Source organism: Rhinoraja longicauda, chromosome 10, assembly GCF_053455715.1.
Source record: "Rhinoraja longicauda isolate Sanriku21f chromosome 10, sRhiLon1.1, whole genome shotgun sequence".
NCBI classification, from domain to species: Eukaryota; Metazoa; Chordata; class Chondrichthyes; order Rajiformes; family Arhynchobatidae; genus Rhinoraja; species Rhinoraja longicauda.
Window position 1 is genome coordinate 44,957,403 of NC_135962.1, and position 26,599 is coordinate 44,984,001.

Genomic DNA, 26,599 nt, shown 5'->3' on the forward strand with positions numbered 1-26,599 from the left:
CATTTTAAAATCTAATAAATCACATTTGTAATCTCTTATCTGCTAGTAAAGAAACAGATACTTCTGATTTTCAGTTTGTTATTGGCATTTAACGTGGTGACTGGAAAGCTGCAATCCACATACACCCACTGGAGCAGCAATCAATGAAATACCAAGGAACTTCCCACTCCCATCCCACGTGCAATCTTTAGATACAGAGAGAGAATTTCAAATTGGTGAACCAAGATTTATTTTTGAATCCTTTTTCTTAAATCACTTGCGTCAAGAAATTTAAAAAAGCCCTTTACCAATAAATAGAACAGTTGCATAACCCAATTAACCAGCTGGACCTGACCAGGAGTAACAGGTCCTGTTACTACGCTCTAGCGACAGCATTAGTTTGCTGGAGGAAGAGCCTTCTCTCCCCGAATCTGTCCTCCCAGGAACCCCCTCCAAAATAGTTACATTCCGACTGAACATTAGCCATGGAAAGAACCTTGCATCAATTTTTACGTGTGCTTACTCAGGAATTATTCCCGACTGGACTTTTAAAAATTGACTTTTGAGAAAATTCTCAAAAAAAACAAAAATCAAGGTTGAGGACCGCAGAGGTATAAAGAGCCACACAGCTCCTGCAGGTGCAACTGCCAGTGGAAGAGAAACAAATATCACTGCCACAAAAAAAAGGACAGAAAGACATGAGCACTCAATCTGCTGAAGGTAGCAGGACGACAGAAGATCATAGAGATCAAGGGTGCAAAGGCAGAAATGGAATACACACATTGAGTATTGTGTCCAGTTTTGGTATGCGACAGTTTTTCATATTACTGGAAAGAAGTAGTTAAGCTGGAAAGAGTGCAGAGGAGATTTATGAGGAAGCTGTCAGGACTTGAAAGCTTCTGAGCTGTAGGGAGAGGTTGGGCAGGCTACGACTTAATTTCTTGCAGCACTGGAGTACAAGGAGTGATCGTATAGAGGAATATATGATCATGAGGGGAATGACAGGGTAGATGCACAGAGTCATTTACCCAGAGTAGGGGAAATCAAGAACCAGAGGACACAGGTTTAAGGTGAGAGGGGAAAGATTTAACAGGAACCCAAGGGGCAACTTTGTCCACACAGGGAGTGGTGGGTTTGTGAACGAGCTGCCAAAGGAGGTCGAGGCAGGCACTATAACAACATATAAAATACATTTTTTGGACAGGTGCATGGAAAGGAAAATTAGAAAGGGCCAAATGCACAGGTGGGAACTTGTGTAGATAGGGCATCTTGGTCGCCAATGGACAAGTTGGACTGAAGGGCCCGTTTCTGTGCTGTATAACTGAGAACATAGGATGATTTTTTTTTCTCTCTCTCGAATCACTACCAGACCGGTAGCTAATGCAAGCCTTTGTATATGGAGTTGAATGGGACTTGCACATTTAGCATGGGCAGCAGCATACCATTGATAAATTTTGACGAGGGAGGCCCTGCATGAAATGAAAATAAACCAGATCTTCAGATTAAGGTGCTCAGCATAAATACACATTCTGTGTCAATACACTTGATACCTTGGAGGTGTTACACTGTTTCTGCTCATCATAATCCCCACTTGATGAAATGAGCCGAGCACAGTCATCGTGTACATTATATAGAGTGCAATTTCACAGCACAAATGATTTAAAATTTTCACATGAATTCATCGGCAAATACATCTGCAGTACCAAGATGAACAAATTGGTTTAAATATAGAGCACTGGGAAAAAGCATTTGATCTCTGCCAAGCAGCACGCAACACAGACTGAAGGGGGGGGGTCTCGATCCGAAACATCATCTATTCCTTTTCACCAGAAATGCTGCCTGACCCGCTGAGTTACTCCAGCATTTTGTGTTTATCGTCAGTGTAAACCAGCATCTGCAGTTCCTTCCTTCTCAATAATGTTATGCTTTGGGTAGAATATATACATTTTGAACAGAACTGAACGTAATCAACCGAGTGCGTGTAGGAAGCAACTGCAGATGCTGTTTTAAACTGAAGATTGACACAAAATGTTGGTCAAAACCTGAAGAAGGGTCTCGAACCGAAAAGTCACCCATTCCTTCGATCCAGAGATTTATTCACAAAATGCTGGAGTAACTCAGCAGGTCAGGCAGCATCTCAGGAGAGAAGGAATGGGTGGCGTTTCGGGTCGAGACCCTTCTTCAGACTGATGTCAGGGGGGGCGGGACAAAGGAAGGATATAGGTGGAGACAGGAAGACAGTGGGAGATCTGGGAAGGGGGAGGGGAAGAGAGGGTCAGAGGAACTATCTAAAGTTGGAGAAGTCAATGTTCATACCACTGGGCTGCAAACTGCCCAGGCGAAATACGAGGTGCTGTTCCTCCAATTTCCGGTGGGCCTCACTATGGCACTGGAGGAGGCCCATGACACGAAAGGTCAGACTGGGAATGGGAGGGGGAGTTGAAGTGCTCAGCCACTAGGAGATCAGGTTGGTTAAGGCGGACTGAGCGCAGGTGTTGAGCGAAACGATCGCCGAGCCGGCATTTGGTTTCGGCTTCGAACCAGAGATGTTGCCTGTCACCCTGAGTTACTCCAGCATTTTGTGTCTATCTGTAGTCAAGAGAGAAATGGTGTAGGAAGCTATAGTTTGTAATTCTATAACGGTTCCAGCCTGGGAATTATCAGCCTACAATATACAGGTAACTAGTTGAAGTGATAAGAAAACCCAACACAAAGCAATTCACAATATTTCCTTTTCTTATAATATCTCAATTGAATCAGATTTAAATTACTATGTCAGTAATGGTTCCATTTATGGAAAAAAGATTCAGAGTAGGCAACCAATCACAACTCCTAACTTCATCAGCCTTGGTTACTCAAATGGGCTTAAATTATGTTTTCCACTTTAATAATGTATAGAGCCAGGTAATTTGATGGTAGAGCAGATTTTGTTCTTTCCTTCCGACAAAGGATTCCCGATAGTCACGGCAAAGTTGGGTAAATAAAGTACTGGGTTAAATTTTAGACCAAACTTCCTTTCCCAGAGGAACAACATGTTACTGCTCTGTGCTTCAGGTGTTAACTCTACACATCACCAAACGCTGGCCAATTCTGAACTGAGGCAGAGGTGTGTGTAAGAAGGAACTGCAGATGCTGGTTTAAACCGAAGATAGACACAAAAAGCTAGAGTAACTCAACGGAACAGGCAGCATCTCTGGAGAAAAGGAATGGGTGACGTTTTGGGTCGAGAGCCTTCGTCAGTCTGGTTAGGGATAAGGGAAACGCGAGATATGGATGATGATGTGGAGAGATAAAGAACAACGAATGAAAGATATGCAAAAAAGTAACGATGATAAAGGAAACAGGCCATCGTAAGCTGTTTGTAGGGTGAAAATGAGAAGCTAGTGCGACTTGGGTGGGGGAGGGATAGCGAGAGAGGGAATGCCGGGGCTACCTGAAGTGAGAGAAATCAATACACATACCACTGGGCTGTAAGCTGCTCAAACGAAATATGAGATGCTGTTCCCCCAATTTGCGTTTAGCCTCACTCTGACAATGGAGGAGACCGAGGACAGAAAGGTCTGTGCAGGAATCGGAAGGAAAATTAAAGTGTCCAGCAACCGGGAGATCGGGTTACTAGATGTTCTGTGATTCCACAGCACAGTAAGAAGCCATTTGGCCCAATGTGTCCCAACCAGTCCAGCCTTCCAGCCCTATAGCCCTATCTAGCACTATTTTAATTTTGAGTATTTCTGCCCCCACCAGCCTTACAAGCAGCGGTTTTCACACACTGCCACCCGCTGGGTGTAAACAATCTTCTCCCCTCTAATCCTTCTATTAATTACTTTAGGTTCACACCCCCTGATTTCTGATCCTTCTGCAAAATGGAACTAGGTCCTTCCTGTTTACCGTATTCAAGTCTCGTATAATTTCCTTGATCCCAAATGAAACAACCCTCGGTTATCAGATCTTTCATTGCTGCAATTTTTCCATCTTGACAATATCCTCATAAATCTCCTTCGTGCACTCATAACTTGCAAAAGGGCAAGGGAAACATTAGAAAACAAGCAGACCCAATGTCATCTCCTAGGTTATTCAATTCCACCTTTAGGCTCGAGTGTTTTATGACAGTATTTTTCTGAAATCAAGCGAGCTCTACAATATGCCTACTTTAAAGAAGTTCTCCTCCTCTCTCTGACAAGAGTTCTGCAAAAACCATCTCACTGCATTGTTGCTTTTTGCATTCCTTTCATTCATTTGTTCTATGTACCTTCTATATCTCTTGTTTCCCTCTCCCCTGACTCTCAGTCTGAAGAAGAGTCTCGACCCGAAACATTATCCATTCCTTTTCTCCAGAGAAACTGCCAGTCCCAGAGTTACTCCAGCTTTTTGTGTCTATCTTCAGGTTAAATCAAGTCAAGTTCATTATCATATGCACAAGTACAGTGAGGTATGGGTTCATTGAAAATTTGTGCTTGCCGAAGCAACACAGGCACATAAACACACACAAAAAAGTATTCTTGAAGAAAGAAGACTGCACAGAAAAAGACATTGGTGCAAAGCAGTTAGAATAAAAGAATCCTTGGTAGTGGAAGAGGTGGATTATAATGTTCTATTGTCAAAGATAGCGTTGTGCGTTCTACCATTTAGAACGGAGATGAGGAAAAACTTTTTCAGTCAGAGAGTTGTGAATCTGTGGAATTCTCTGCCTCAGAAGGCAGTGGAGGCCAATTCTCTGAATGCATTCAAGAGAGAGCTAGATAGAGCTCTTAAGGATCGCGGAGTCAGGGGGTATGGGGAGAAGGCAGGAACGGGGTATTGATTGAGAATGATCAGCCATGAGCACATTGAATGGCGGTGCTGGCTCGAAGGGCCGAATGGCCCACTCCTGCACCTATTGTCTATTGTGCAAGTTAGTTCAAGAACATAATAGTTATTGGAAATTTCCTGTTCCTGACCTGGTGGTGTGCGACTTCAAGCTATGCCTCCTGCCCGATAGTAGCAGTGAGAAGAGTACATTGCCCAGATGGTGCGGATCCCTTACAACAGGTTACACTTTCTCGAGCCAAGCCTCACTTAGGTGCTTTCAATGGAGGAAAGGGCTGTGCTACTGATGGACCATGCTGACTCCATCCCTCTGTGCAGCCTCTTGCGTTCCTGTACATTGGAATTGCCATACAGGGCCAAGGAGGAGTCTCAATCAAGGCGGCATAACAGAAATTTCTTCTCGCTGATGGTAGTAAATCTCTGGATTTCCAAAATCTCTGTGGTGAAACGCTGTATCATTAGAGGCATCATCATCATCAGTATTTAAATAGTTGATAGATCGAGGAATAGAAGAGTCTGGAGAAAATGGCACTGAAGAGGAGTTGATCAGCATAGATCAGCACAGAACTAGCCAGCATCCTCCATCATTAAATTACAGGCAATATCTTTCAGTCTGAAGAAGGGTTCCGGCCCAAAAAGTCGCCCATTAATTTTCTCCAGAGTTGTTGCCTGACCCAGCATTTTATTACTCCAGCATTTTGTGTCTATCTTCATTAAATGGCAGGGCAGGCTTGAAGGACCCAATAGTCTACTCCTGTTCCTATTTTCTTGCGCTTTGTGTTCTTTCATGCCTTCTCCCCAGGATTGCATAGGTCTTGGTGGACGATTGGGATTGGGGAGAGGAATTGTTTATATTGAATGACTCAGACATCACGCGATCTGTCTGTTTCAATAGACCAGGTGGATTTATTTTGTCCACTGGCCTGAAAGTGAAAGAAAATAACTGCAGATGCTGGTACAAATCAAAGGTATTTATTCACAAAATGCTGGAGTAACTCAGCATCTCAGGAGAGAAGGAATGGGTGACGTTTCAGGTCGAGACCCTTCTTCAGTCCACTGGCCTCATGCATTAACATACTTGGGATCAACAATTCCAGGTTCCCTTCTTTCTTCTTTCTTTCTTTCTTTCCTTTTTTAAAATTTTTATTTCTTTATCTTTCTTCTTCTCCTTTTTCCTCTTTTTTCTAACTGGGGGGTGGGGGGAGGGGGGTTGTGGGTGGGGAGATAATACAGAACAATACAGGTATAATCGAGTTTAAATGTATAATCGAATTTATAATGTAGGTACCATCGCGTACTATGAGTTCATACATGTATTTGTTTTGTTAAAATTTAAATAATTTTTTTTTTTTTAATTTAAAAAAACAATTCCGGAGAAAATTAATGGGTGACATTTTGGGCCGGAACCCTTCTTCAGACTGAAAGATATCACCTGTAATTTAATGATGTGTGCTGGTGGAGAACGCTGGCTAGTTCTGTGCTGAACTATGCTGATCAACTCCTCTTCAGTGCCATTTTCTCCAGACTCTTCTATTCCTCGATCTATCAACTATTTAAATACTGATGATGACACCTCTAATGATCCTCTAATAGACAATAGGTGCAGGAGGAGGCCATTCGGCCCTTCGAGCCAGCACCGCCATTCAATGTGATCATGGCTGATCATTCTCAATCAGTACCCCGTTCCTGCCTTCTCCCCATACCCCCTGACTCCGCTATCCTTAAGAGCTCTATCTAGCTCTCTCTTGAATGCATTCAGAGAATTGGCCTCCACTGTCTTCTGAGGCAGAGAATTCCACAGATTCACAACTCTCTGACTGAAAAAGTTTTTCCTCATCTCAGTTCTAAATGGTCGACCCCTTATTCTTAAACTGTGGCCCCTTGTTCTGGACTCCCCCAGCATTGTGAACATGTTTCCTGCCTCTAACGTGTCCAACCCCTTTTCACCACAGTGATTTTGGAAATAAGAAGGGGGACGAGGAAAAACCTTTTCAAACAGAGAGTTGTGAATTTGTGGAATTCTCTGCCTCAGAAGGCAGTGGAGGCCAATTCTCTGAATGCTTTCAAGAGAGAGCTAGATAGAGCTCTGAAGGATAGCGGAGTCAGGGGGTATGGGAGAAGGCAGGAACGGGGTACTGATTGAGAATGATCAGCCATGATCACATTGAATGGTGGTGCTGGCTCGAAGGGCCGAATGGCTCACTCCTGCACCTATTGCCTATTATCCTCCACTTTTTGTAACCCATCCACTTTGTAACAATAATATCTTCCACAGTCAGGGAGCATAGAGAAGGCAAGCTTACATTCTGTCCTGAACAACTATCAGGAGCAGTCCTGAACTACTATCCATCTCATTTGGTGACCCTCGGACTATCTTTGATCAGACTTTACTGTCTTTATCTTGCGCTAAAAGTTATTCCCCTAACATGTTTCTGTACACTGTGAACGGTTCAATTGTAATTGTGTATTGTCTTTCCTCTGACTGGTTAGCACGCAACAAAAGCGTTTCACTATACCATGAGAATAAACTAAACTAACATGGAAATGCAAGATTATTGAAAAGGTATAAAAATATATTTGGTAATATTACTTCAAATGCAAGTGTGGGTCAAAGCAAAGAGATCAGTAAAAGACTATATCCAGAGTAGTGTGTGGGATTTCCAAACAGATAAAAGCCCTGGAAATATTAAAACAATTGGATTTCACCAGAGAGCATGTTAAGAATAAACAATTAAATTACAAATTGCTGCCTTTATCCATTATTAAATATTGTTGTGATATGGAAATCAGAAATACCATTTCAGACAACATTTGTATCGCAGAAAATGACTCAAAAGACATTTTAAAAAGGTCTTAAGGAGCTCAGCTAAAGTGGCACGATGCACTTAATTTTATATAAAATGCTGATCATTATCATTCATTTCTCACAAGAACCATCCAAGTGTCTGCACCTTTGATCAGCTTACAAGAAGTAATTAAGACAAACTTAGAGCATTGATTACACAGGTGCCTGGTATTAATCAGTACATTCTCAGAGCAATTCAAAAAAATCCTTCTCGGAAGTAATTAAGAGTAATTTTTATTGGGTGGCATCTATTAAGTCTTAACAATGTAGCTTCCACCTTTATAACTATACATATTTTAGCTACAGGGCCTACTATGTTGCAAACCATCGAGTAAGTCAGCATTCCTCAGTGTTTGGTAAACACCAAATGTGTTCCCTCAACAGGGCATAAACCTTCCTACACCAAAACTTACAAACACAGGGACGGGATTTGGGTATCTAGCTCTGATCCCACCAGCTCCACATCCATAATAACAAAGATAATTTTAAATCTACCTCTAATTATCAGTGTTCATAGCTGCCCCATCATCAATTGCGAAAGTACAAAATGTCCACCATGTCCTTCAATTATAAGTGCTAATAGTTTCACAGTTGAAAAATCCGAGTAATTTTTAGGCCAAGCCCTACAGTCCTCAACTTTCAAGTAGTGGAAATAATGTACTTTATCCGATCCCTACAAAATCTAGTGAAAACATTGATCAAATCATCTTTGGACCCCACTTCTACAGAATAGATCCCTGAATTGTGTAATATCACACAATAATTTAGCTCCTGTGATACCAGTAATCTATACCAAGTCCAAAATATCATTACTAACATAGCTTAGAACTGGTCTGAGTCGTCAATTTATTTTCAACCATTTAATGCTTCACAGACAAACCTAAACTTCAAGAGGGAGATGGGAGCAGTACTGTGTACTATGCTCCCCAACTCCTTCCCCACAATCAAGGAAGTGCATTTCTCCTCTCATCTACCCAGTTATCATTGCAATCACTATAATTAATCTTTTATCATCCCTTAATCTTTTACTGTCCTGAGAATACTAACCTCGTACAAGCAGATTTATGATTTAATCCTTGCAGTGTGGACTGTGACATCAGGTTGTCATGACAATACTCCCAACCGTTTTCTGTCGGGCTATTTGGTAAAATGGATTTTTATACATGCACCCATTATATTTGCCCTTTTCCAGCATACTCATTGTATTTACCCAACAACAGGTTCACCTGCTGCTGTTTAGTTTAGAGATACAGCATGGAAACAGGCCCTTCGGCCCACTGAGCCCACGCCGACCAGCGATCACCCAGTACCCTAGTTTTATACTAAACAAGGCACAATTTTACAGAATTCAATTAACCTACAAACCTGCACGTCCTTGAAATGTAGGAGTAAACCAGACCGCCAGGAGAAAAGCCAGGCGGTCACAGGGAGAACGTATAAACTCCGTACACCCAACTCTGCACCCGTAGTCAGGATCGAACCCAGGTAACTGGCGCTGCAAGGCAGCAGCTCTCCTGCTGCCCCACTGTGCCGCCCAGGAACAAATTCTTATATCCTGCACTTACCTAAAATGCACAAAAATATTGAGCCAGTATGGACACAAATGGACCAAATAGGCTTCTTCTGTACTGCAACAAAGCTTTGATTCTATGTAAATAACTGCTAGTAAACAGCAGTTCAAAATGGTGACCTCCACTCTGAACATTTGTTTTTTCCCCATCCAATAAAAGGAAACAGTGTTCCATGAATCCTTTGATTTTCTGCCACGAGGATGATCATGCCATGATTTAGTTTAGTTTAGTTTAATTTGGCTTGGAAACAGGCCCTTCGGCCCACCGAGTCCGTGCCGACCAGCAATCCCCGCACATTAACGCGACCCTACACACACTAGGGCCAATTTACACATATACCAAGCCAATTAACTTACAAACCTGTACCTCTTGAGCGTGGGAGGAAACCAAAGACACCCACGCGATCATGGGGAGAACATACAGACTCCGTACAGACAGCACCCGTAGTCAGGATCGAACCCGGGTCTCCGGCGCCACTTGCACTGTAAGGCAGCAACACTACCCTGCCGCCCAAATTTAGTTCCGATTTAGTTCCATGTGTTACTCATTACTTTGGAAGGATATATTGCCTTCGAAGGAGATTAAACTCTGACAGTTAACAGTATTCTTATGGCCACATCCCAAGGTTGTAGATGGGGAGTCAAGAGCACATACCAAAACTTCAAAATAGTATTGAGGGAGTCACACTCAGGAGATCTCATTTCCATGCTTGCATGAACTTAAACAATAGCCGATGCAAAGAGAAGGCAGTGTACAGGAGCACACTGTCCGTGAACTAATAGCATTAAAAACATTAATTTCTTATTTGGTCAGGATATCGTGGTCTGCTACTCATGGTACCAGAATAGCCAGCCAGATACCAAGGGGCCAAATCTCACTATGGCAAGGAGTAAAATGGAATTCATCATCATCAAAACTGGCAAAAAAAATCCTGGGCTAGGATCTCAAGCAATGGACCGCACCTTTCGTTTCGTACTGACACGTGTACCGAGGTACAGTGAAAAGCTTTTTTTGTTGCATGCTATCCAGTCAACAGAAAGGCTGTGCATGATTACAATCAACCCCTCCACAGATACAGGATAATGGGAATAACCTTTAGTGCAAGATAAAGTCCAGTATAATATGATTAAAGATAGTCCAAGGGTCTCCAATGAGGTGGATGATAGGTTAGGACTGGTCTCTAGTTGGCGATAGGGTGGTTCAGTTGCCCGATAACAGCTCGGAAGAAACTGGCCCTGAATCTGAAGGTACGCGCTTTCACATTTCCGTACCTCTTGTCCGATGATATAGGGGAGAAAAGCGAGTGTCCAGAGCGAGACTCATCCTCGATTATGCTGGTGGCCGTGCTGATGCAGCATGAAGTGTAGATGGAAGGGAGGTTGATTTGAGTGATGATCTGGGCTATGTCCACAACTCTCCGCAATTTCTGCGGTCTTCAATGGAGCTGATCCCCAACCATGCTGTAATGCATCCTGATAAAAGGCTTTCGACAGCACATCTGTAGAAGTTGGTGAGAGTTGTTGCAGCATACCAAACTTCCCAAGCCTGCCATGGATGTAGAGGCATTGGTGTGCCTTCTTGGCTATGACTCAATCAGGCACTATTGTAGCTTTCCTATTTCAGCAATTTCAATTACTGAGTCAATGTCCCCCAGTTACACTTCCTCCGGGCAAATGCTTTGTTGCTGGCCTCACTTTCACCCCATGTTACGTTGCACTTGTTATTTAATTGCTCCTGCTATCCATCCATCCCATCACAGGCTTCCCCATGGTCCTTTCCTGCCCTCTGCCACAATGACCTCCCTCCTCTGCCCACATCTTAAACCTGGCTTCACAATCAATTCCAAATCATCAGGCAGCTGTTTCTGGTTTGCAGATTAACCACACCCCACCCTGGTCCCACCTATTAACATTGGACCCAACGCTCTAATCACCATACATACAGGCTCCTTTGCTGCAGCCTCTGGATAAGCTACGTTTCTTGTAGCTGGTGCTCATTGAAGTGCATTACCTAATTGAAGTGCATCACTTAAGGTTTATTGTTGTCACATACTGTGGTACGATGAAATGCTTTGTGTTATATGCGATCCAGAGAGGTGGCATGGTGGTACAGCGGTAGAGTTGCTGCCTTACAGCGCCAAAGACTTGGGTTTGATCCTGACCACTGGTGCTGTCTGTATGGAGTTTGTACATTCCCCCCCCCCCCCCCCCCAATGACCTGCATGGGTTTTCTCCAAGTTTTCCAATTTCATCCCACACTCCAAAGACATACACAGGTTTGTAGGCTAATTGGATTGGGAACATTTTTTATTGTCCCTAGTGTGTGTAGGATGGTGTTGGCATGCAGGGATCACTGGACAGCACAGACTCGGTGAGCCGAAGGGCCTGTTTCCACGCTGTAACTCTAAAATAAACTGAAACTTAGATCAGACAATACTATGCATAAATACAATCAAGTCAAACGCAAGTACAATAGACAAGAACAAAGTGGAAGGTACAGAGTGGAGCATGTAGTTCTCAGTATTGCAGCGCATCAGTTCCATGGACAAAGTCCAATGACCACCATGGGTGGTCAAAGTCCAATCTCCCTAAATCACATCGCATAAATGTACGGAGAATTGAGTTGAGTATAGGAGCAAAGAGGTCCTTCTGCAGTTGTACAGGGCACTAGCGAGACCGCACCTGGAGTACTGTGTGCAGTTTTGGTCTCCAAATTTGAGGAAGGATATTCTTGCTATTGAGGGCATGCAGCTTAGGTTTACTAGGTTAATTCCCGGAATGGCAGGACTGTCATATGTTGAAAGACTGGAGCAACTAGGTTTGTATACACTGGAATTTAGAAGGATGAGAGGGGATCTTATTGAAACATATAAGATTATTAAGGGGTTGGACACGTTAGAGGAAGGAAACATGTTCCCAATGTTGGGGGAGTCCAGAACCAGGGGCCACAGTTTAAGAATAAAGGGTAGGCCATTTAGAACAGAGATGAGGAAAAACTTTTTCAGTCAGAGAGTTGTAAATCTATGGAACTCTCTGCCTCAGAAGGCAGTGGAGGCCAATTCTCTGAATGCATTCAAGAGAGAGCTAGATAGAGCTCTTAAGGATAGCGGAGTCGGGGGTACGGGGAGTAGGCAGGAACAGGGTACTGATTGAGAATGATCAGCCATGATCACATTGACTAGTGGTGCTGGCTCGAAGGGCCGAATGGCCTACTCCTGCACCTATTGTCTATTGAGAAACACATCTCATGCCTCTTTCTGTTTTGCACTCCCATCCATTACCCAGCACGATTAATTGCCCATTCTATCTCCTACTTTTCCAATACCCTGATGAAAGATCATCACCATTCAATATTCCCCACAGATGCTGGTGACTTGAGCATTTTCTGTTTTGGGATCTGTCATCAATAGTTGCTCTACCATTAGGAATTATGACTTCCCATGCCAAAGTTTGATGGATGTGGGAGAAAAAAGGCCCCTATTTCAGCACAATACATAAAAGGTTTCCTCTCAAATACAAAAGATCTACTTTGTTATTCTCCACACTACTTTGGACTCATTGAATTTCTGTCACTATATTTACTTCACTTACTAGCCTCGCCAACTAGTATTAAAGCAGGGAGGTGTTACTGCTCCAGTGGGTTTTTAAAATGCCCAAGTCAACATGGGTGGAAGCAAAGAAATGTGTAGGAAAGAACTGCAGATGTTGGTTTAAACCGAAGATAGACACAAAGCAGGGGTAACTCAGCGGGACAGGCAGCATCTCTGGAGAGAAGGAATGGGTGAAGGGTCTCAACCCGAAACGTCACCCATTCCTTCTCTCCAGAGATGCTGCCTGTCCCGCTGAGTTACTCCAGCATTTTGTGTCTATCTCCTGCAAGGAAATGCTGTCGAGTGGGAGAGCACTTGTGACGAATTACAGTTGTTCTTCATGACTATTGCCGGATGCAGTAACAGGCCACAGGATTCAAGAGCCTGACTTAGGGGGTGCCATTTGCTCTTTGGTAGGGCCTTTGGAGGGGACATTTCTGCTGGCCCAGGTAATGGAATAAAAAGAGAAATCAATGAGTTCCGCAATGCATGGCAACTATCATGTTGCCCTTGGCAAAAGTGAACAGGATCTGTTAAATATGCTGCTAATACACAGAGCCTAGGCTCAACACTGCCACTCGAATAGCCAGGTCCCACGATGTTGCAACCTTTCATGAATTAGTGCTTTCAAAGAAGCATTAGAGAAATGTGTCCAACAGGGAACTACAAGTTTTCTTTGAAGTTACTAACACGTCCCGGAGCAATTCTAAGTCTGTATCATGCCTCGAGGCCTTATCAGGCAGGTTCTCTTAGAATTTGGCATGAATGCACGTGAAACAAAATGATGCAAGCACCAATATGTTCCACAAAGAGCCATTCTCATTTATAACCAATTTTGTTCATTTGCATTGGTCCATATTCCAAGTATCCAAAAAATAAACACAAAGCCACTCACAGTAGGGTTTTTACAAAACTTTTGTCCCTATCAATATTCCATTCTCTATCACAGATCACACATTAGCAATAAATGCAAGCACATGGCAGGATGTTACTTTATACAGTGGCCCATTGACCTGCTACGTATTAATTTCATCCAACTGAAAGTCATTAAAAATTAAATTGAAATTAATTAGTAGCAATTCCATTGTACATTGTTCAGTCGTGTCAAGTGATCCAAAAACTTATTTGCTTGACAAATACAGTGCACATTTAAATGTTTTAAGCATTTAAAAACCTTATTATAATGCTGCACAGTTAACACCATCTAGTCATCCGCAAGGAGTTCCATTGCCATGTTTTGTTCAATATCTCCTGTAAATGGCAGCAGAGTTATCAGAGCTGCTGCTTCAAGCTTCAACTTCACCAGTTTCCAAGTCTGCACATTCTCTTTGTGGCAATTATGGGTTTCCTCTGGATATTCTGGTTTGCTGCCCCCCCCCCCCCCCTCCCTCCCCCCCCTCCCATCATCATGCAAAGGACCGAGTTATTCAGCTTAGAAACAAACGTCCAATTTATCCATGGTGACCAAGCTGGATCATCAAAGCTCGTCGCATTTGCCTGCCTTCAACCTATATCCTTCCAAATCTTTCCAATTCATGTATCTGGCCAAATGTCTTTTAAATGTTGTTGCACCTGCCTCAACTACTTCATCATGGGCACAACCCATCCAGTGTTGGGACAGACAGGCCGAGGCAGAGGCCCAGCGCCCACCACAAGCAGGCAGCCAGGCAGGCCCAGGGCACCGGGAGCAAAGGGGCGAGTCGTGCCGAGCCAGTGACCCGGCCAGCAGCGCCCATGGACACCGTGCCACCCGACCCGCGACATGCTCGACCCGGATGCAGGGAAGGAACCGGAGGGCTGCGTAAGCTCTGTGGATGCCTAACAACATCAGGCTAAGGGACTGTCGATGAAAACTAGCCTGTCGGCTAACTCGAGTACATTTACATTTGTTTGAATGTCAATTAATGTACATTGTCCCTTTTCAAATAAATTATTATTATGATGCTCAGCACAAATATTGTGGGCCGAAAGGCCCATTCCTGTGCTATTCTATTCTAAGCTTGATGTTCATCACAGCACGTTTTGCAGGGGACAGAGAAAATGCTTCGAGAACATCCTCAAAATTCCACAGAGCAAAAGAATCTAACATCTTCAGTGACTAATGGGAAATCCAGCCCCTTGACCGCTAATAATGAAGATATGTCCTGGATTCCATTGAGTGCTGAGAGTCTCTACAATGGAAGATACAGAGGTCGAGCAAACCAAGCGATGGAGGACTCCACATTACAAAGTCTTCAACTGCTCATCCCATATGGTACCAACTATCCTATCTGTGCTATCCCATTATACTTACAGCATGGAAACAGGCCCTTCAGCCCAACTTGCACCCCCCCCCCCCCCCTCCCTCCCCCACCTTAAACCCATGCCCTCAGGTTCTCAATTCCCCTATTCTGGGCATGAGACTGTGTGTCAACCTGATCCATTCCTCCCATGATTTTGTACACCTCTATAATATTACCCCTCATCCTACTGCACTCCAAGGAATGGAATCCTAGCCTGCTCAACCTCTCCCTATAGCTCAGGCCCTCGAGTCCTGGCAACATCCTCGTAAATCTTCTTTGCACCCGCTCCAGCTGGACATCTTTCCTATAACATGGTACACATAACTGAACACAATACTCTAAATGCGGCCTCACCCACATCTTATACAGCTGCAACATGACAATATCTGTGCCAAAGATGGGATAACACAGGTCTTATTCCATCTGTGCCAAACTGGATCCCACCGACAGTTACACAGACACCTCAACAGCTGTAGAACTGGAGAGGAAGCCACTGCTGCTCAACACTGAGAGACTGTCCATTCAAGTAATCCTTGGTCATTTCCTGGGTAAGGACAGAGGCATAGGTTCACCTTACCGTCCATAGATTTGTAGGACTGTGGACACATTTGGTGGTACTTTTCCCAGTGTTGTATCATGCCATTTATACATTTTATATCCTTCTGAAGTACAAGGATCATTTCTGCCCAGCGAACTGTGATAATAATCCCATACAAATTCTTGGGCTGTATCAGCAGCCTGCTTCAAAAGCCACCCAACCAGTTCCCACGATTGAAATCACTTGATCCTTAACTCACAAGATCAGAGTATGCAAGCAACTTCCTTGAACACAGCAAAATATTCAAGGGCTATTTGCCGCGTCCTCAGTGGAGTTTGTGTGGGAGGCAATCACATTGAGGCATACGTTTCCCAGTGGGATTAACAAATTGGAAAGCGAGAGGCCATTTCCTCGAGGCACAAAGTCAAGAACCTGGGGGCAAAGTTATAGGATAAGAAACTAGTTACTCAGGACCGACAAGAGGAAAGTTATTTTCAAATAGGGTTGAGACTAATGTGAATTCTCTATCTCGGGGTTCTGTGAATACTCAAGTCTTTGAGTAATTCATGACAAAGACCGTTAAATCACTGATACTGGAGAATGAGAAAGGAAATAATAAAATCTATAAATCTATCAGTCATGGCTTCATGAATCAGACAGTGAGCTTGAGGGGCCTACTCCTCTTTCCCTTTAGGATAAGTGATCAAAACCTTACTCTGAGGCAAGATTTTGGGAGTATCATGAAGAAAAAGGTGGAGAAGCAGGAATAAGGTTTGAGCTTTCAGAGTGTGGGGATTAAGGTGCTGGAACCACCAACGGCTCTTTCTCCTGTCAGATATTCAAACGACTAGGAAGGAACTGCAGATGCTGGTTTAAACCGAAGATAGACACAAAAAGCTAGAGTAACTCAGCGGGACAGGCAGCATCTCTGGAGAGAAGGAATGGGTGACGTTTCAGGTCGAGACCCTTCTTCAGACACTTCATATGACCCTTCTTCCCGTCAGACCATCATACGACTTCTATTCGAATCCCAACATTGTTTTTACCACCAAACCCACATCAATTTGTCCCATGAGAAAATGCGCCAAATTATCATCTAGACAATAGGTGCAGGAGGAGGCCATTCGGCCCTTCAAGCCAGCACCGCCATTCAATGTGATCATGGCTGATCATTCTCAATCAGTACCCCGTTCCTGCCTTCTCCCCATACCCCCTGACTCCGCTATCTTTAAGAGCTTTATCCAGCTCTCTCTTGAATGCATTCAGAGAATTGGCCTCCACTGCCTTCTCAGGCAGAGAATTCCACAGATTCACAACTCTCTGACTGAAAAAGTTTTTCCTCATCTCAGTTCTAAATGGCCTACCCCTTATTCTTAAACCGTGGCCCCTTGTTCTGGACTTCCCCAACATTGGGAAAATGTTTTCTGCCTCTAACGTGTCCAACCCTTTAATAATCTTATACGTTTCGATAAGATCTCCTCTCATTCTTCTAAATTCCAGTGTATACAAGCCTAGTCGCTCCAGTCTTTCAACATATGACAGTCCCGCCATTCCAGGAATTAACCTAGTAAACCTACGCTGCACGCCCTCAATAGCAAGAATATCCTTCCTCAAATTTGGAGACCAAAACTGCACACAGTACTCCAGGTGCGGTCTCACTAGGGCCCTGTACAACTGCAGAAGGACCTCTTTGCTCCTATACTCAACTCCTCTTGTTATGAAGGCCAACATTCCATTGGCTTTCTTCAGTGGTATGGTATCCATCTATCACTTGCCAGACTTTGCCCCACCCCATCTCTTTTTTCCTGCTTTCTCCCCCTCCCCACCCTCTCACCCCCTTCTCCGTCCATCTGAAAAACAGTCCCAACACGAAATGTCGTCTGCCCATTTGCTCCACAGACATCGCCTGACCTGTTGAATTCCTCCAACACTTTGCTTTACAAGCCCCCCCCCAAATCAACTTCCAGAGATTTGACAATGTGATTAACTCCCAGAATGACATACACAAATTCTGAAATAAAATCAGAAAATGCTGGCAAGACTCAGCAGGTCAGGGAGTGTGTGTGGAAGGAGAAACAGGCTTAGCATTTCAGATCATCAGATGAAGTGTCTTTGACCAAAAACCTTTAAGTCCATTTCCCATTCCACAGATGCTGCCTGATGCACAGATTACTTCCAGCATTTTCTGTTCATTATATCTCAATCATGTCCCGTTGAAAATACACCAGAAAAATAAATTTTAAATCCTTTCACGGGGCTGATATTGCCTCTGTTAGGATTTTACCATGTTAAAGAGTTCAAGAAAAATGCCAAATTGCAAGTTAGCTTTGGGTAATACCAAGTCTTGATGGATTTTCACATATCCTGTACAGTTCATGCAAAATATACAATCAATAAAATTTAAACCACATTGATAAGATCAATTTTGAAAGCCTGCCAAAAAGACTCATCTACCAAAAGTCTGCATCAGAGGTTGTAAACTGGTCCAATCTAGTTCCTATTATTATTGATAGGATTATTGACAATCATGATATATAGATAGGGCTTACAGCACATCATAGTGGAAGCATAAAGATCAGAGTCCAATCACAGAATCAGGGCCATTTGCAAGACAATATGTTGTAGTATTACATTCACTCAGTAGGTTGACCATACATGACAGAACACCAATACCAACTCCAGACTGTGGATTCGAAAGCAGCGATGCTACATACATGGTTTAACCAACATGGAGATCGCTGCGCCTCTGTTAACTCCATCCTCAACAACGCTCACAGACAGTGAAGGAAGGGAAAGTGTATCACCGAGTACTCGGCCATCGGCTCTGCTGCAAGCAATCGCTTTTCACCCACCCCAATCTCGTACATTTAGTTATTTGTCCAGAACCATGTTCTAAAACAAAACTTCCACTTTCACAGCGATTTTCAAAACACCAGGGCTGGGCGAGGAGAGAGATGTGGGGAGGTAATATCCTGGATTTGTTTTGAGAAAGGGCAGCGTGGTCTTTTGCTCCACTGTCTCCGTTCTTGTACGTTAGTACAGAGGATTTACCAGGCGACAAACCCAGCCCTCAACCCACGCAATGAGCGTTGTCGCTGCGCTGCAGATTAATGATTATAACTGGCTCCCCCCCTTCTCTTTTAGGCTGGGCTCGCTGTGTCGAACAGGGCTTGCACATGGGAGTTCACAGTGCTGCCTTACATCAACCAGGCGTTATTTCCTGCTTGCCAGCCCTAAGCCCTGCGCCAGCCGATTCATTACATTTTTTTAAAGGGTTGAGGGGAGGAGGGGTGGGTGGGGGGTGGGGGGAAAAGAGAGATTTTTACGTTTACCTGCAAAGGTCCGCGAAGGCCTGGAAATTCAGCTTTTTGATCTTCTTCTCGCTCAGCCAGTATCCGACCCGCTTGCCTTTAAGCCAAGTCTGCATCTTCACAAGGCGGACAAGTGCGGAAATGAAGCTCGCTGTGTGTGTGTAGGTTACCAAACCTGCAGATGAATGGTTTTACAGGAGGGAAGGGGTGGGAAGAGAGATGGGAGAAGTTGAATAAGCCAATTGGTAAATCTAACCGCGCAGCCACAAAGTATTAACCCTTTCCTTTTAAAAAAACAAACCCCAACATTGCATTCACACAAGAGCGACTTTCACAGAGCCCCAGTTTTAAATGTGGGTTGGTTTTTTTTTTTTTTTCTTCTTGCATTTACATTTTCTCTCCAATACGCGCCAACTAATCCCGGAAACGATACAAAATAAAGCATTTTTTTTGTTTTAAAAAAAAAAAAAGAAAGCAAAGACGCCAAAGTATAAGGACCTAGATCGATGCCGCCTGCCGGCTCATTTGCAAACCAGGGAGTAATGAGCTGCTATCGGCGCCCGAGCTCAGACTGGGGCAGGCGCTTCTTCTCCGTTCCGCTTAATTCCGTGCACTGAGTGGTCGGTCCGGCCCACGCACCGCAGGCTGCCTTCAGTGTAGAGCGGACATCCAGCCGAGTGAGTCCACAGCCGGGCTGGCACACACACAGGCGAGGCAAGCCCGAGCCAGGCCGTCAAACGCTGCCGGAATTATTATTTTTTTTGTGTGTGCACCCTCCCTCCCCTACCAGCACCACCTCCTTCTCTTCTTCTTCCTCCTCCTCCCTCCTCCAAAGAAAGCCCCACTCAGTTCATTGAGATCACCAGCTCACACTCCCCAGGCAATGGTGAGAGGGAAATTAATAACGGCAGCTGCAACAGGGGGCGCTCCAAGCTGCTGCCCAACACCAACATCTCCCCCCGCCCCTTAAAGGTGTCCTGTCTGGCTGCCGTCCACCAAAACCACCCCCTAACGAGAAAAACATGCAATTAACTCCATGCACTCCACTTTTAACACTGTATATCTGCACCACTGCAATTATTTAACCCGAGTTTAAAAATTACAGGTTATGTTATATGGCCTTCACGTTTTAGATTGTGCGATTATTATTTTTTTCTGGGATATTCAAATCATTATGAACTTTTAAAAATATATATCTCTGCATCTGACGGCAATCTGATGCACCGAGATATATAACATATCCAGCATTTATTCCTGGAAAGACCAACTGGAATTATTCAGCAAAAATTGTCATTTGCAAAACTTATTATTTTATTATGTATTATTCTTTATTATTATTAATGTCACTTGTTCCGAGGTAGAGTGAAAAGCTTGTTGCGAAGGGTCTCGACCCGAAACGTCACCCATTCCTTCTCTCCCGAGATGCTGCCTGACCTGCTGAGTTACTCCAGCATTTTGTGAATAAGTGAAAAGCTTGTTGTTGCCTGTCCAGTCAGCGAGAATACTGTACATGATTGCAGTCAAGCCATGCACGGTGTACAGATACAGGGTAAAGGGTATAAAGGGCTTAGTGCAAGATAAATTCCAATGAAGCCCGGTTAAAGGTAGCTCAAATATCCCCAATGAGGTAGATAGATCAGGACCGCTCTCTGGATGGGTTTTTTACGCAGAAGGTGGTAGCTGCCAGGCGTGCTGGCAAATACGATAATGGCGTTTGAGAGGCTTTTAGATGGACATATGAACAGCTTCTTCCCTGCAGCCATTAGGCTATTAAACACTACAACCTCAAATAAGCTCTGAACTACAATAGATTATTATTATTATTATTATTATTATTATTATTATTATTATTATTATTATTATTATTATTATTCTTATTATTATTATTATTATTATTATTATTATTATTATTATTATTATTATTATTATTATTATTTACAGTGTGCTATGTTTACATATTCTGTTATGCTGCAGCAAGTAAGAATTTCATTGTTCTATCTGGAAGAGATGACAATAAAACACTCTTGAATCTTGACTCTTGAATGTGCAGGGATTGAAGAAGCATGGACCATGTGCAGGTAGATAAGATTCGTTTAGCTTGGCATCATGTTCAGCCCAGACATTTTGGGCCGAAGTTCCTGATTTAGCTCTTTGGGCTCAGGGAGTCAAGGGATATGGGGAAAAAGCAGGAACGGGGTACTGATTTTAGATAATCAGACATTGAATGGCGGTGCTGACTCGAAGGGCTGAATGGCTTACTCCTGCACATATGTTTCTATGTTTCTATGTTCCTGTGCTGTAGTGATCTATGTTCTATGTCAAAGGTATTAACAGTTTATGGGACCTCTCGTCCTCGACTCTGGATGCTTTCAAGAGAGAGTTAGATAGAGCTCTTAATAATGGCGGAGACAAGGGATAACGACCCCCACCCCATGCAGGACACTGTCACTGCACTGAGTAGCTCCTTCAGACAGACTCCTTCACCCTGTGCGTGAAGGAGAGATATAGACAATAGACAATAGACAATAGGCGCAGGAGGAGGCCATTCGGCCCTTCCAGCCAGCACCGCCATTCAATGTGATCATGGCTGATCATTCTCAATCAGTACCCCGTTCCTGCATTCTCCACATACCCCTTGACTCCGCTATCCTTAAGAGCTCTATCTAGCTCTCTCTTGAATGCATTCAGAGAATTGGCCTCCACTGCCAGAGAATTCCACAGATTCACAACTCTCTGACTGAAAAAGTTTTTCCTCATCTCAGTTCTAGATGGCCTACCCCTTATTCTTAAAACTGTGGCCCCTTGTTCTGGACTTCCCCCCAACATTGGGAACATGTTTCCTGCCTCTAACGTGTCCAACCCCTTAATAATCTTATACGTTTCGATAAGATCTCCTCTCATAGGAGGTCCTTCCTTCCCGCTGCTGTGAGACTGCACAACCAGCACTGCTCCCAGCAGACGAGTCAACAATAACAGCTAAGAACACACAGAAAACTGATGACAATTTATGTATCTTTTATTTATAATGAATGATCTCTTGCTCTCTTGCTGTCCACTTTGCTGCTGTAACACTGTAAATTTCCCCGGCGTGGGACGAATAAAGGAATATATATTATGGGGAGAAAGCGGAAACGGGGTACTGATTGTGCATGATCAGCCATGATCATGGTGAATGGCGGTGCTGACTCGAAGGGCCGAATGGCCTATTCCTGCACCTATTGTCTATTGTCTAAAACAATCTGAGCCAATGAACTGTATTTAGAGTTATTTTTTCTTGTTTAAAGAAGTTATCTATTCGATTAGGTGTCAGATATTTTAAACAAAGTCTTTTTGAATTGAGGTGTGCCAAAGTATTGCGTGTGTGTCGTTACCTCACATGCAGTACCTGTCATATCAGACAAACTCAACATGTTGGAAAAGCATGGTAGCTGGCAAAGTCGGTTGAAGAGAATGATTATGTTATAGCCACTTCTGGCAAGATGCTACACGCGTATCAATAACTTCTAACTGTGCTGGCCGCCAGAACTCAGTTTGGAGACTCTTGCGCCTCTAACTGGGGCTGGATAGGGAGCAAGATCAACGGTTTTGAACCCAAGCTTCTGGCGCAGAGAGAACCTGAAATGGGCAGTGTTTTTATAAATTGTGCAGGTTGGCCGATTTTAAAGAGTGGAGACAAAAGAAGACCAGAGCGGCAACAGAGAAGTTCTGGCTCAGGGGTGATGCTGTAGTCATGGTCTAAGTTCTGATTTCAGGGAGAGTGAGCCCGGGTAGGTGGCGCTCCTGAGCGGGAAGCAGAGCGCTGGAAGAGGCGAACCTTTTGCTCAATCAACGGTTGCGCGGCAGAACGCAGTTTTGAAATACATCCGAAAACGCTTTACCATGAACTGAACATATTTGACGCGTAAAAAAAAAACCATATCGTTTTTTAAACAAAAATCTGTATTCACGATTGTAATCTAGAAAATGTACTTCCAAGCTACTTTGTCTGATAATTTTCTAACCTAAGGTGTTATCGATGTGTTGGTTAGTAAGAATTGTTTGTATGCCTGAGGTCAATTTCAGGAATTCTGAACGTACCTTTCAGAATAAGTTTATGGTAGAGCTTCGCTTTTCGCCATAGATTCCTAGCCCAGCTCGTTATTAAAATAGTGATAAAGTGTTTGGAGACACTGAAAATGTAAATCTGGCATATTCAATAGTACAATCACAATCTATTTGGCGCCTTCACCTGCCTGTTATCTGAAGAAGGGTCCCATCCAGAACGATATCTGTCCATTTCCCTTCGCAGATACTGCCTGGCCCGCTGAGTTACTAGAGTAACTTGGGTTTTGCTGGAGAAAAAAATAATGGCCCATTGTGGGGTATAGTATCTAACTATTCCTGGCTGCTGAAGTACAGAAGCGGCCTCCAGTTTATTTGAAAGAGTGTGCTCATCAATGCCGTTCAAACGCTCTTTAATCTTAGTTTATGAACGGGATCACCCACATTACAACACACGAACAGGAGCCCAGAGAAAACCAATTAATTCCATCATCTTGCGCCTTATCGTTTAAATCGAGTATACATCAATCGAGTAATTGTATAGTTCGAACCTTGTTACCTTTAGGTTTCTTAGGATGACAATTTGGGGGTTCCAGACTGGTTATTTACAGTGATGGGGGAAATTTTATAGGAACCCGAGGGTCAACTATTTTACACAAAGGGTGGTAGCTGTATGGAACGAGCTGTCGAATGTGGTAGTTGAGGCAGATACTAATGTGAAGAAACATTTAGACAGGTGCATGGATAGGATCGTTTTAGAGGGATATGGGCCAAACGCGGGCGGGTGAGACTAGTGTAGATGGGGCATGTTGGTAGACGTGGACAGGTTGGGCCGAAGGGCTTGTTTACACACTGTATGACTCTGTGACTCTATCACACTGGAACAAAATATTAAAAATATTAATTTACTGGGAATAAAATACCAGCACGTGTTCCTTAACCCTAAAAGCCCCTAGACAGAGGAGGCGCTTCAGAATAGACCACCTTGGTGGACCTGAAGTCATAGATACAGGAGACAAAGCGATAGGTTTGCCCCAACTGGAGAGATTAGTAAACCAAATGGCTCTTTACAACAACCCAGAGTGAAGGCTAGGTTTAACTCCAGGTTAATTTTAAGTAAGTTGGAATTCTCCAGCTGTCACGGCGAGGGTGTAAGTCATATACCTGGATCAATGGTCCAGATCTCTGGCTCCCATTCAGTAACGCCACCGCTGTGCTGCCACATCTCACCTATAAGATTTTCACACAAGACGATGTCGAACATTTGAAATTAGAACGATCAAACCGGAATAGTATCAATCAGTTTAGGAGGGATATAGAAGGCTATTTATCAAGAAGAACATAAAGAGTGAAATGTTAATGAATTTTGGATCATTAATTGGATTTTGCCATTTAGACGAATATGGTGCCTTCATCTTTTAGATTCCCATGTTTTCCTTAAACTAGTGAGAAGCGTTTATCTCTCAGTCAACATCGCCACGTTGATGTCTGAGGACTTTTGCTGTGTGCAAATTGATTGCAGAGTTTCCTGCACATCAGTAGTGCGTGCACAATTAAACTCTGAGAGTAAAAGAAAACATCGAGACCGAGATTATAAACATTGTTATGTGATCACAAAATCTCCTTTTCATTGAGCATTGTGTATTGAATTCGAACATAGCACCTCAGAGTGAAACTACCGCGCTTGTAAAAATTAATATCATTTGCAGTGTAAAATCTATAGAGGTGCTGCTATGAGGTGCTGCTCTAAGTAGGAAGCTTAGACTTAAATATACATCAACGTTGTTAAATCTTAAAACAACCGTGATTAGATAATTAAAGAATAAATATCTTGCCCCCCCAAAACCGACGAGCATACAACGTCAATTATCGATACTTTCTAATATCAATGTCCCCGATGTTTGAAGGACTTGTCCACAAGGCTCTCCAGACTATTTACTGCGCATCCCGAGGTAGCGATAGCAACCGCGCGAATAGTACAACGTTCCAAGTCTGTAGCAACCGGGAAATTGGGGGTTGTTTTCTGGGTAAATAGAAAATTAAAACAATTACGTTTGGTAATCTTTGCTCTCTTCTTGGTTAGCTCCAGGGTCTCATTTTTCAAGCCATCGGAGGGTGAACCAAGCCTACAACACGATCCTCGAAAGTATTCGGAGTAATCTGCCCGTGCAGATCTTCCAGCGTTGCAACACTTCAGATAGACTTAATTGGCTGCAGAGTGCTTTGGGACGACCTCTTGCGGTCGTTATTTGCTTCAAACAAATGCACGATTTAATCTAACTATTCAACTGTTACCTAATTCCAAAAGTTCCGAATAGTTATCACAAAGGCAAACATGGGAAGGCTTATGGACGGACTCACAGAGAGCCACCGCTGTCTTTTTCCACCCCACAGATTAATTACATTTATCGAGCGCTTCTCCTACAAGAATAGATTTTATGGAGTATTTCTTTGGACAGCGACCTTTGCGTAGTTGTTGACGTTCGTAAATCACAGACGAACGTTGTGATTCCCCAAGTTGATCAGAGTGGGGTTGACGATACCTGAGGATAAATCGTTTATATACCCATGAAAATTGCCACTCATTCCGGGATGGAAACAAAAAAAGCCTAATTCTTAAAGAACAGTCTGAAGAAGGTCTCGACCCGAAACGTCACCTATTCCTTTTCTCCAGAGATGCTGTCTGTCCCGCTGAGTTACTCCAGCTTTTTGTGTCTATCTTCGGTTAAAACCAACATCTGCAGTTCCTTCCAACACAGCCTACGACCGGATTGTATAAAATGGGAAAACGCGGAGAATGTAGTGAAAGCACACACTTCACGTAAAGTTGAAATAATAATGGCTCAGGGGTTGTGACACCCAGCAGTGAAATGTCAACACAGCCAACCCTGCTGTAAATGTACCCATATATGCGTGTTTTTAAGGTCTCGGATAATTTATGGAAGGCAATTATTTTAATATTTATATGGAATATTTTTTAGATTTTTAACTGGAAGTTAACATTCGTGCGCGAGAAGCTTGCCATTTAGGGAAAATTGAGAGTTGTGGTAATAATCTTGAACAGTTGACACCGATAGACATCCTTATATGGAACTCTTGGCCCTCCAAGTAAAACAGTCAGGAATTATGCCTGAGTTGGTATCATATGCGGGAAAGTTGTGGAAAAACTATGGTAATATCTTGCCTTTGCAGCCAACTGTCATACTTGATGCTTGAGAAATGAGACCCTGGAGCCGCCACTTTTAAAAGATGCATGAAAACATGGTTATTTTTCCTGTGGATTTGGTCGTCTCTCTGTATCTCTTCTGAGAAAAAGCCTTGAAATGTTAAACATGAGTTTTGTGATTGTAGTGTTTGTAACGCGAATTAGCACCAGATTTCACTGAGACATCCCAATTCCTCAAGACATTTAACCATCGTATTCCTCGTGAATCAGGTTCTTCATACTGTATGGCCCTTTTTCCTATTCCGAAAGTAACTGTTTCTTCAGTAATGTGGCTCCACATGTATCAAGAGTCAAGAGTGTTTTATTGTCATATGTCCCAGACAATAGACAGTAGACAAAAGGTGCAGGAGTAGGCCATTCGGCCCTTCGAGCCAGCACAACCATTCAATGTGATCATGGCTGGTCATTCTC

The 26,599-nt window shown here is 43.4% G+C and overlaps 1 protein-coding gene across 6 annotated transcripts in view; it reads right to left on the reverse strand.

The window, feature by feature from the left end:
* The window catches only part of itpk1a (inositol-tetrakisphosphate 1-kinase a), a 201,733-nt gene extending 176,657 nt beyond the window's left edge, over window positions 1–25,076 (reverse strand). For 2 of the 6 annotated variants that reach the window (XM_078406792.1, XM_078406791.1), the window contains exon 1: window positions 18,325–18,648. In XM_078406792.1, coding sequence (XP_078262918.1) covers window positions 18,325–18,369 — 45 coding nt within the window. In that variant the 5' untranslated portion in view covers window positions 18,370–18,648. Of the gene's footprint in view, window positions 1–18,324; window positions 18,649–18,942; window positions 19,097–19,312; window positions 19,874–25,014 lie in introns of those variants that run through there. The other 4 variants (XM_078406789.1, XM_078406788.1, XM_078406786.1 and 1 more) reach the window with 4 other exon arrangements.
* Window positions 25,077–26,599: the final 1,523 nt, after the last annotated feature.